We start from the raw sequence: 12,590 nt of genomic DNA on the forward strand, positions 1-12,590 counted from the left end.
TTTTTTTTGAGACAGAGTTTTGCTTGTTGCCCAGGCTGGAGTGCAATGGCATGATCTTGGCTTACTGCAACCTCTGCCTCCCAGGTCCAAGTGATTCTTCTGCCTTAGTGGGATTACAGGTGCCCACCATCATACCTAGCTAATTTTTTATATCTTTAGTAGAGATGGGGTTTCACTATGTTGGCCTGGCTGGTCTTGAACTTGTGACCTCAGGTGATCTGCCCCTAAAAGTGCTGGGATTACAGGTCTGAGCTACCGTGCCCGGTTGTAAAGGAAATTCTTCAGGTAAAAGTAATGTGATACCAGATGGAAATTTGGATTTACATGAATAGATGAAGAGCATTGGAAATGATAAAAATTAGGGTAAGCGTAAAAGAAATAATAACAATTCTACACAAATTCTTTCAGAAAATAGAGGAGGTGGTAAGAACTTCCCAATAAACTTTCAGGCCCAGCATTACCCTGATGTACATACCTCAAGAGATAAGATGCAAACATCTAAAAAATGACAAATCTAACAATTACAGCAAAAGGATAATAATGCGTTATGACTAGTCAGGGTTTATCTCAGAAATTCAAGATTGTTTCAAAATTTAAAAACTAATCAATATAAATCATCCTATCAGAAAACTAAAAAAGGAACACCACCATCTAATCATCTCAGTAGATTTAGAGAAAGTATTTGACACAATCTACCAACTATTTCTAGAAGAAAGAAATCTTAGCCAGGTGCAATGGTACACACCTGTAATACCAGCTATTAGGAGGCTGACTTAGGAGGATCTCTTGAGCCCAGCAGTTTGAGTCTAGCCTAAGGAAGATATGAGACCCTGTCTTCAACAAATAACTCCACAACTGAGTAAACTAGGAATAGATGGGAGCTTCCTCTGTGAGAACCCTACAGGTTCACTTAAAGGTGAAAGACTTTTCCGTTAAGATCAGGAAAAGGCCAAAGGTGTCTGCTCTTAGCACTTTTGTTTAACAGTATACTGGACATACTAGCCAATATAGTAAGGCAACAAAAAGAAAAAGCATTCACATTGCAGAGAAAGAAGTAAAGTTGTCTTTTTTTTCTCAGATAACATTATCATATGTAGGAATCTACAAAAGAAAAATACTGGAACTTCGAAGCAAGTATAGAAGGTTGTGGGATACAGGGTCAATATACAAAAATCAATTGTGTTTCCACAAACCAGCAACCAACAATTGGAAATTGAAATTTTTCTTAAACTATCAAAATAGGATTAAAGTATGTAATACTTAGGGATAAATATTACATAAGATCTATAAACTGAAAACTATAGAACATTTCTGAGAGGAAATGAGAGAATGAAGTGAACTGAACATAGATCATATTCATGGATCAAAAGACTCAATATTGCTAAGATGTCAGTTTGCCCAGATGAATGCATATATTTAATGCAAAATAATCAAAATTCAAGTAGGTTGGGTTTTTGTAGGAAATGACAAACTAATTCTAAGTTTCATATGAAAATATAAAGGACCTAGAATAGCCAAAACAACTTTGAAAAATAGGAACAAAATTGAAGGACTTTTATTACCTGATTTCAAGACATAATATGTGGCCACAACAATTAATATACTGTATGATTGGTGTAAAGAGATAAAGAAATCAATGAGACATATAGAAAGTTTTAAAAAACTCTCACATACCCCACAAATTGTCAGTTTGTTTCTGACACAGGGCAAAGGCAATTCATTATAGAGAGGATAGGCTTTTCAACAAATGATGCTAAAACAGTTTGAAAAATAAATCCATGCCTGGCTCCATATGCAAAAACTAAAATAGATAATAGACCTAAATGTTCAAGACTGAAATTATTAATACTTCTAGAGGAAACCATAAGAGAAAATCTTTGTGACCTTGGGTTAGGCAAAAGTTTCTTACATATGATTCTAGAATCATGATCCATAGAAAAAAAATTGATAAATTAGATCTGTTTTTCAGAAGATACTATTAAGTGAATGAAAAAAGACAAATGAGAATGGAAGAAAATATTTGTAAATCACATAGATGACAAAGGACATGTGTTCAGAATACATAAAGAACTTGTCAAAATGCAATAAGAAGACAACCCAGTTTTTAGAAATATGCAAAAATTTGTAAGATGCTTCACCAAATAACATTTGCAGATGGCTAGTAAACATAAGAAAAGATGTTCAACATCATTAGTCATTAGAAAAATGCAAGTCAATCTCCAACACATTTGTTAAAATATCTGTACAAAAAACAAAAAAGATCAACTGACCACATGAAGTATTATGGAAGACTGTGGAGCAACTCAAACTCCCTTACACTGTTGGGGGGAATGTAAAATGGTATAACAACTTTAGAAAACAGATTCTCAAAAATTTAAACATACATCTACTGTATTGCCAAGCTATTTAACTCCTAAGGATTAAGAGAAAATGAAACATATTTTCATATAAAGACTTGTATATGAATATTTATTGCAGCTTTTCCTGCTACAGCTAAAACTGGAAACAACCCTAATATCAGTCAACAGTTGATGGAATTGTGGTATAACCGTTCAATGATATAATACTCTGTACTATTCTGGTTATATGTTGAAATTTCTTCCCTACTCTGTGGCTTCTCCTGATGTTTTAGATTTTATTTTGTGAACAACGTGATTGGGTTTTATTTTTTAATCCAATCTCACACTGTATTTTAATTAGAATATTTTTCCTATTTATATTTAATGTACTTCCATAGGTCATCTTACAATTTGCTTTTTCTTTTTGCCAACTGCTCTCTTTCTTTTTCTCTTATTTATTTTATTTGAATTGATTAAGTAGTTTTATTATTTCACTTTCCACTTCGCCTGTTAACTTGGAAGTTATAGACTCTTACTTTTCTTGTGTTAGTGACCTTAGACATTACAAAAAGGACATATTGTCAAAGTTTAATTTCATTTGTATTTTTACCCTCTTCCTGGATAATAATACAAGAACCTTACTATTCTCTATTTAATCCTCTTATGACTTATCTGTTATTGTTGTTAGCTATTTTATTTATATATTTCAGGTCTCCCAGATACTGTTGTTGTTTTATCTAATCAATATCTATTTAGATTTACCGACATATCTATCATTTTTTGTTAGCTATAGTATTTCCATTTGGAATCTTTTTTTTCCTGCCTGAAGAACACATTTTAGTATTCAGTACAAGTCTGCTGGTAACAAATTCTCTTTGTTTTTATTGGTTTCAAAATGTCTCCCACATGCATTTTAAATAGATGTTTTTATTAGCATAGGATTTTACACTGTGTATCTGTAGATTTCTAGAAATGTGGAGGCATATTTATGGCTTCTTGACTCTGTGGCTTATTTTCCTTGGCCAGTTTTGGAAAATTCTGATACCTTTTTACATGTGCCTCTGGCTAATCTTCTCTCTCTTCTCCTTCTAAGACTTCAATTTTACATATATTAGATCTTTAATAGTATTTCCATGTCCTTTATCATCTTTTCTTTCTTTTCTATCCTTTTTTTCTGTTTCTGATTCAGGTGTTTTATTCTAATATATCTTCTGTCTCACCAATTTATCTGTGTCTAACCTGATTTTTATTTTGATTATGTATTTGGTCTATAATTTCTATTTAGCTCTTTAAAATATGCCATTTAAAAAATATCTTAGAGAATTAAATTCTTAATTGTATCTTGTATCCTCTTGAACCGTATATGTATCATATAGTACCAGTACCTGGGGCTCCTTTTGGTATGTTTATATTTTGTATTGTTTCTGCTTATTATCTTATCTCCTCATGTGTGTTGATATTATTGATTGTGTGCTTGATCTTGTATTTGACACATTTTTGTAGAAATAGTTTGAGGCCTAAGATGATATCTTTCTCATGGAAGGAATATGTTTTCTTTTGGCAGACACCTAACTGCACTAGCAATAGAGTCTTATTTAACTTGATTCCATGTACTGGATGATTTGAAACTAGGCTGTCCTCCCCTGCAAAGGACAGTCTATTCAGGATTGCCCTTGTTCCTAATGCAGAGGGGCTTACCAGGGACTCTGCAAGGCTGTCAGAGAAGTCACTTAGGCTCTCAGTCCCTCAAGACCCTCTTCTAGAATCAGCAAATAGCCCCAAGCCCAAAGCAGGCCCCAAATTGCATGCTCACTTGTCTAGCTATTAGTTGTCTCTTAGATCTTGGAAGGGTAATTTTTTACTACATTGTTAGTTTCCATATGCCTGTGTGCAGACGATTTTTACATTTTGTTCGGCTTTAAAAATTCCCCTTGCCAAGAGAGTTGATTAGAGTTACCTAGTCTGCCTTTACTGAAAGAGGAAATCCCCTTTCCTGTTATTATCCCTTCTTGATTTAATCTTAGAATGATATTAACCACAACATTTCTATTTACATGCCTGCATAGGTTCTCTGTACACACATACCCCTCTACCATACCCTGTTCACCATCTCCACATCCACACAGATCAACTGATTGTTTTCTAATGACACCTTAGAAGTAATCCAGAACCTAAAATTAAATATTTTGCCAAAACCCTTGTGATATGTGTCCTTAATTTACACTTTGAGTTCTTAAGCTTCCTTATTTTGTTGGTGTGACATTATGTTTATAGTAGCAGTAGCAGGATGGTGGAGCTTACATTCTAGCCACACTGTTAAAATTGTGATAACAGCAGGTCATCTTCTCTGGGGTGTTACAGAAGGCTTCGCTGAGAAGTGACAACTGACTTGTATGAAGAGAAATAAGTAGACAGAGCAAGATAAGGGGAGATAGGAAAGCAAACATTCCCAGCATTGAGAAGGAAAGAGAAGCATGCAGATTGAATGCAGATTCGAAGAACTGAGAGAAAATCAGTGTGCTAGAGCATAAAGCAGGAAGAACTGCTGAGGCAGTGAAAAAGCCTAAATTATGCAGATCCTTAGGTGCATTATGCAAGAGAATATTCAAATTACAGTGTTAAATGCTTTTAAATCTCATGCTGACTCTAAAGTCGAAAATGAATCAGAAAAGAGTGATGTAGGATGGAATGGAAGGGATGTAGTGGGTGAGGATCACTTGGAATCTGTGACCCTTACCTGAGAAAACCTTCAAAAAAGCTTGGACTGGGGTGGAAGTAGCCTGTTGGAGAGGTAGATGGATTACAAAAATAGACAACAAAAGGCCGGGCGCGGTGGCTCAAGCCTGTAATCCCAGCACTTTGGGAGGCCGAGGCGGGTGGATCACGAGGTCAAGAGATCGGGACCATCCTGGTCAACATGGTGAAACCCCGTCTCTACTAAAACTACAAAAAATTAGCTGGGCATGGTGGCGCGTGTCTGTAGTCCCAGCTACTCAGGAGGCTGAGGCAGGAGAATTGCCTGAACCCAGGAGGTGGAGGTTGCGGTGAGCCGAGATTGCGCCATTGCACTCCAGCCTGGGTAACAAGAGCAAAACTCCGTCTCAAAAAAAAAAAAAAAAAAAAAGACAACAAAACCAAACCAGGACTATATGAGCAATTAAAAAAACCAGTGGTATCAAGGATAACTCCTGAAATCCTGGTTTGTAAACCAGGTGGATAACAATGGCACACACTAAGGGGACTAGAGAAAGCCCACATTAGGACGAGACACCGGAGGAGGCCCAGGTGTTAGAGAAAATACAATGAGCTCAATTTTGGACTTGTTACCTTTGAGGCATCCAAAGTAGAGATTGCAGAGAGTTGTATATACAGATATGATACTCTGAACAGGTCTGCCAATAAAAAAGTAAAATTTGTACAGATTCCATTTAAAGGCATTGTGTGGAAGAGATTGTCTACAGAGAAAATGAAGACCAAAAGGGGAGAACTGCTACTGTAGACATAATTTTACACTAACAAAATAAGGAAGCTTAAGAACTCAAAGTGTAAATTAAGGACACATATCACAAGGGTTTTGGCAAAATATTTAATTTTAGGTTCTGGATTACTTCTATGGTGTCATTAGAAAACAATCAGTTGATCTGTGTGGATGTGGAGATGGTGAACAGGGTATGGTAGAGGGGTATGTGTGCACAGAGAACCTATGCAGGCATGTAAATAGAAATGTTGTGGTTAACATCATTCTAAGATTAAATCAAGAAGGGATAATAACAGGAAAGGGAACTTCCTCTTTCAGTAAAGGCAGACTAGGTAACTCTAATCAACTCTCTTGGCAAGGGGAATTTTTAAAGCCGAACAAAATGTAAAAATCGTCTGCACACAGGCATATGGAAACTAACAACATAGTAAAAAATTACCCTTCCAAGATCTAAGAGACAACTAATAGCCAGACAAGTGAGCATGCAATTTGGGGCCTGCTTTGGGCTTGGGGCTATTTGCTGATTCTAGAAGAGGGTCTTGAGGGACTGAGAGCCTAAGTGACTTCTCTGACAGCCTTGCAGAGTCCCTGGTAAGCCTCTCTGCATTAGGAACAAGGGCAATCCTGAACAGACTGCCCTTTGCAGGGGAAGAAGAGCCTAGTTTCAAATCATCCAGTACCTGGAATCAAGTTAAATAAGACTCTATTGCTAGTGCAGTTAGGTGTCTGTACATTGTTAGTGCTGCTGGTTGCTGGGTTTCTAGGTCTCTAGCACAGTGCCTTGAACATAACGGAACATTTGAGTGAGCGCATATAGTCAACAGGAATCACTCAAAGGTAGAGATCCTTATCTTGACTTCTTTCCAATTTCCCAGAATACATAGTATGATGCTGGGACTTGATTAAAATTAAAATTATGTTATCTTCAGAATTAGATGTCTTTGGGCTACTTTTGAGAGAGATTAGGATGGAAGGTGAAAGTATTATGACTGACTTGGGTGGAAAAAACCCTGTTTCCTCTTGCTTATAGATATTTGCTAGACTTTCCCTGGCTGATTTTTTTCTAAGAGAACTGTGTATAATTTTTGGAAAAAACATTTAATTAGTTAAATATTACTACAGTGGATCATTCGGAAGGAATGGTTCTTTATAGCTATCACATCCATTAAAAAGATATTTCTTTGAAAAACATATCCTTTCTTTGCAAAGTTTCAAATTGCTGCTTATTTTTATTTTAAGCCTAAATTTTGAAATTCCTGTAATTCTAATTTATGATATTTAAAAATGACTTAGCAGAGTATTTCAGCTAGAAGGCTCAGTTGCAAAACCATGGTCTTGAAATTTATTTGTTTGTTTTGGCATTCTTATGATTTTGCATGACAGTGTATTTTATTGTACATTTGCAATAGTCATATGATACTTACTACTGGTATTTCCTTTATGGAAAGAGTTCTTAAGGATATTTTTATGTTTACCTCTTCATGAACCTTGCTAATCACTGAAATGCAGACTTAGGAATGGTAAAACATACCTCCCTTTGTTATTTCTGTTTACTGTCTTCACTTCATTTTCCCCCTCAGATTTTGATTTTCAGTGATCTCATCTAATTTTCTTTACTCTTTATTTTAGCGGTGGAATGTGGCAATCAGGGATAGGGGAAATAATGAGGTATAATCATTAAAGGTATCTTAGGGCTGGCATATTTCAATTATTCATACTTAACCTATTTGAAAGTCTTTTATAAATATTATGATTTTATAATGCAGAGAGCTGTTACACTATTATGTTAATTACTAAAAATTCTCACATTATGATCTTCAATGCCCCAGATATTTTATATGTCCCAGACCTTCAGTATTTTAATATGGAAGTCCTTATTTAATTTCACAATGATCAGTGCTCTCTCTAAAAATACACAGACATTTTGTAATTTTAGAGTTCCTTTACCTTTTACTAGCACTATTCATGATAAATACATTTTTCACTTTTATTCAACAAGATTCTTTTCAGAATTTGTGAATCTTAAACACTCACTCTTTTGGAGAAAGCCAGTGATTTATTTAATGCTTTTCTATGTGTATTGCAAGGAGAAATATCTTCCTGATGGATATAATACAGGCTTGTTGGAGACAGAGCTATTTCTCTCTCTGCAAGGAATGTATTATGTTGTTTTACAAAATGCTTTCTTGCACCACTCATAGCAACTAAAGAGTGAATTTAAACACAGACATGTCTAGTACACTTTCCTTCCTTGAATGGATGCAGTTTTTAAAACTTGGAAATGTACCATTAACTTTTAATGTCTCATTTCATTTTTGAGGAATTCGAGTTGGGATGCCAGCTGTACAATAGTAATATAAGAGGAATAGTAACTGGCATTAAGGCATGCACTTAAGCAATAGAGGAATTTACTTTTCAGTGTCTTCCAAGGTCCATGAGGATGCACACTTATTTATCCAGAGAGTATGGATCTCACATATGTTTGTCCAGAGGGTGTGACTCTGTGGAAGAGAACACTTACCGGTAAGTATTGAACTCTTATTGTATTATGTTTCAGAAAAATATGTTTAGAAAATCAGTTAATTTTTAGCAGTGATGAAATCTCTTAGTCTGTGCTGGTTTCTTAACAGTGGACAGTCCCTGATGTTGAAGTCAGCACAACAAGAGAAAAACCCAAATCCTGATAAGACTTGAGGATTTTTCGAAAATTAAATGCAAAATAGTTGGGGCAAATGTTGCTGCGGGAGTCAAGACTAAGTAATACAGTAAGAAGATATGAAGTTGGAGAGCTTCTCCTGTTCTTCTTTTGTATAATGTTTGCATACATACAAAAACCAGGACTTAAATGACTTTAAGAGGGGGCAGAATTGCATCTCTTGGAATTTAACAGACTCATGTGAACTGGAATGTACCTTGTGGCCCTCACAATTTATTTTAATATTTCTTTGCAAAGTCCTTTCTGTTTCTAAATAAAAACTGTGCCTTCTGAAACCCGTAAGTGATGTATACTGGCCACATCAAATCTTTTAAAACTGTTTTCCAAACCCAAAATTGTTAGTGTGGAACAAATGTTTCTTTTGGGAACAGTAAAACAAAGGGGTACGGAAGGATTGATTTCAGAGACCAATTGCTGCTTCTGCTTTATACTCTAACATTCTTCTTCTCTTTCTCTCAGCCAAGAACTCTCATGATATGCAATTGACTTTTGGTTGAAAAAGCCTGTAAAATAATGTTTGTGTGTGTGATACAAAAGTGTAGAATAAAACAAAAATCAGCCACTCCAATACGTGATAGGTTTTCTGGCAATTAACCGTAGCACTTAGACATTTGCCACAGGAAATGCCACTGCCAGATCTCCTACACCACCACATGAAGGCTTAGCAGTGCTTTAAGTCAGACCTTAATAAATGATGACTGGAAATGTAGAATCCGTGAGGAAGAATTCAGTGCTTAGGAGTGTTTTGGCATCTGGTAGACAGTTGTTTGTTGGAGTTGCCACTTACTAGCTCACTGGCTTTTATCAAAGTGCTTTACTATTCTGTTTCTTCTGCTGTAGAAATCCCTATGTGATCTCCTATTGTGATGACTGGCAGTGTCTCACTGTGCTGAATCAAGAAGACTGAGTATATAGGTCCAAATCATGGTTATGGAGATGTTAGGATAGAAGAAAGCAGTATGGACATGATAGAAAGAGGATTGAGAACACATTTCTATGTGATCCATTTTTGCTTTGCCTTCTGTCTAAGTCTGCCAATTCCTAATCTTTAGGACTCACCTCAAAATCTCTTGAAGCCACTTTTTGGGAGATGTGTAAAATGTGTGTGAAGGGAGAGAGGCTCAAGAGCAGAAAGCGTAGGTGAGAGGGTAAGAGACATTTAGTCATCCGGCAGTTCCTTACTGAATGCCTGCTGTGTGTTAGGAAACGGGAATACGTGAAGCTTGTGGTCCAGTTTTGAAAGATAAGCTGTAAACAAATATGAGCATGTTGTGTATTGAAGGATGGTAATGAATAAACCTGTAAAGGGGTTAATAAGAGCTGGGGGAAGGAGGTGACTTTCAGCTTGAAGTAGGGTCATCAGGGAAGGCCTCATTGAAAAGGTAGTATTTGAATAGAGGCTTGAAAGAGGTGGGGAAGCCAGCCATATGGAAATCCGGGAAAAGGGGAACCAAGAACAGATACTGGAAGTCATTAAAAGGACTTTGACATTTCCTTGGGATGAGATGGAAACCCATTGTAGAGTTTTGAGCAGAAAAGTGACATTATCTGACTTATTTCTTAAACTAATTTCTCAGGCTACAGTATAGAGAATGGATAGTAGAGGGACAGTGGTGCAATCAGGGACTGGTTAAAGATTTTTTGAGTAATTGAAGCTGGAGAAGATGGTGACTTGGACGAGGGTGGTAATAGGAGAGGTGATAGTATTCAGAATCTGGATCTGTTTTGAAGGTAGATCCTTCCAGATTTATTGGTCTTTTGACTGTAGGGAGTGAGGTAGTGAGAGGAGTTAAGGATGACCACACAGTTTTTAGGCTGAGCAGCTGGAAGGGCAGAGATGCCATTTACTATTTATCAGGATGCGGAAGATTACAGGAGGAGCAGGTTTTAGGGAGAGATCAGTGAAGGTGTGAGCAAGATGAAATTCCTTTTAGGTATCCAAAGGTAATGTAGACAGAAGACAGTGGATAAACAATAATAATTATTTAAACATTCATTTTATACAGGTTGATAAATTATAAAAGTTCTATTTAAATGATTTAAATCTCTATGAAGATGTTGCTATAATTCACATTTTATACATTAGGAAATAATGCAGAAGGATTAATATTCCTAAGATCACTGATATGAAACTTTGTTTTATGACTAAGTTCCAGGTTGTTCTACTAACTTTATTTTAAATAGACATATAAAGGAATTTTCATTATTGCCGTTATTGATTGAACAAGTAATACTTCTAGATGCCTTTACATTACACATGCATATACATACTCGCTCTGTCATAGAAAAGTATAGGTATTGTCTTTGAGGTCTTTGAGGCCTATGTAGGGAGATAGTTTTTTTTTTTTTTTTTTTTAAACCCTTTGGTATATTGAAAACATACTATAATGTAGGCTTTAATTTTTGATATGGGTTTTAAAATTATTCAAATGGTGAATGGAGATGGCTATGAATATAATTATTTTTTAAAAGCATATTCTTAAACATTTTTCTTTCGAAAATGGCTTACTTCATGGTAATTTATGCTCTCTTCAGTTGTTTAAAGGGGAAATATATTTGCATACTCTTAAGTGTATTCTTTTTTATAGTAAAATGTATCGTGTTTATTTTTTGAAACACAAACACAAATAATGGAAACACATGTGATTGTCTGAGTTTTGACATTGTTCTAGGTAGGATGATAAACTGTACAATCCAAATAGGAAAACAGAAATTAAAATCTATCAAAAGTTTCTACTCTGTTGCTTAAAGGTTTATGTACTGTTTATAATTTTTATTCAATAAAGTGATGGAATGTTACTTTATCTTATAAAATCCTGAGACACCTAAATTTTATGTAGTCTAATGAGTTAAATGATCAGGAGCATATTAATATAGTTCTTTTAAATAAAGTAATAAGTACATATCCTTAAAGGTCATATGTAATTTTGTGGAATATGACTATTTAGTTTCTATAACCTTGGATTTTTAAAAATTACAATTTGTGATTCATCTATGTAAACAGCAAACTCTTTCTGATTATACAGGAAGCCCTTCATGTTGCAGGAGTGGAAATGCAGTTAACAGCTGCAGTGTCATTTTTGACCATTCTGCAGGATGAATCAGTGTCAATTCATGCATATACCCACTCGTTCCTCCAAGTCATTCTCCTGCATCTGGAGCACAGGGACACAGGTCAGGGGCCTGGAATGCTTAATTATATACTTGTTTATTGTTTTTTGTATATGGCCATGATATTCCATAAATCCTGTTAGGCTGATGAGGATAACTGATTAAGACCGTGCTGCCTGGAAGTTGAGCAGTGGAATGACTAAAAATAGCTATTGCTATCTTATAAAATCCGCAAAATTTAATCTCCTTGAAAGCTGAAGCCCCATTAATTGATCTTATGATTTATACTTTCTTCTTAGTTTTTTTCCTTTTCAAGCAGTCATGTTTATAGTATCGTACAACAAAACAGCAAACCTTGCGTTAAAGATATCTCACCAGTACTATTTTTAAAAATATAAATTTTTTTTAGATGTTGGCTGAAACAAAAGAATAGAGAAACTTTTTAGAATAGTCATGAAAATAATTATTTCCACTTTATCATTAAGTGCTATTGCAACTATTAATGGCTGAGTTGAAACTGAATTTGAAGTGAGACGTTTAATTTAGCATGTTTTATCTGTGCCAACCAGGTGTCAGCAATGCATGGCTGGAAACGCTTCTGTCTGTTATAGAAGTATTGCCAAAAGAAACCCTACGGCATGAGGTAATACTTTTGTGGGGAAGAAAATCACTCTAAGCGTTTTTTTAAAGGTTTATTGTCAAAAATTTTTTTTTTTTTAAAAAAAGAAAGTTGTTTTTCATTTTGAATGTGACGTGCACATTGTAGAAAATGCGAGTAACATAAAAAATAGAAGGAAGAGAAAAGAATTCATAGTTCTGCACTTGTCCACTTTTAAGATCCTGATGTATTTCCTTTCAGATTTTTTTCCTATATATGGTTGCTTCTTGCCATACTGGTGATCATATTTAATTTAAATATGATTGTTTTTCACTTGCATTATTTTCC

General features: G+C 35.2%; 1 protein-coding gene across 6 annotated transcripts in view; it reads left to right on the forward strand.

The window, feature by feature from the left end:
• Positions 1 to 12,590, forward strand: part of PPP4R4 (protein phosphatase 4 regulatory subunit 4) — a 115,913-nt gene that overhangs the window by 55,824 nt on the left and 47,499 nt on the right. For 2 of the 6 annotated variants that reach the window (XM_017547010.2, XM_017547012.2), the window contains exons 4-5: positions 11,560 to 11,707; positions 12,214 to 12,287. In XM_017547010.2, coding sequence (XP_017402499.1) covers positions 11,560 to 11,707; positions 12,214 to 12,287 — 222 coding nt within the window. Of the gene's footprint in view, positions 1 to 8,236; positions 8,341 to 8,447; positions 10,535 to 11,559; positions 11,708 to 12,213; positions 12,288 to 12,590 lie in introns of those variants that run through there. The other 4 variants (XM_017547013.2, XM_017547014.2, XM_037745184.1 and 1 more) reach the window with 4 other exon arrangements.

The sequence above is a fragment of the Cebus imitator genome, unplaced genomic scaffold (genome assembly GCF_001604975.1).
Source record: "Cebus imitator isolate Cc_AM_T3 unplaced genomic scaffold, Cebus_imitator-1.0 Scaffold193, whole genome shotgun sequence".
Lineage (NCBI taxonomy): Eukaryota > Metazoa > Chordata > Mammalia > Primates > Cebidae > Cebus > Cebus imitator.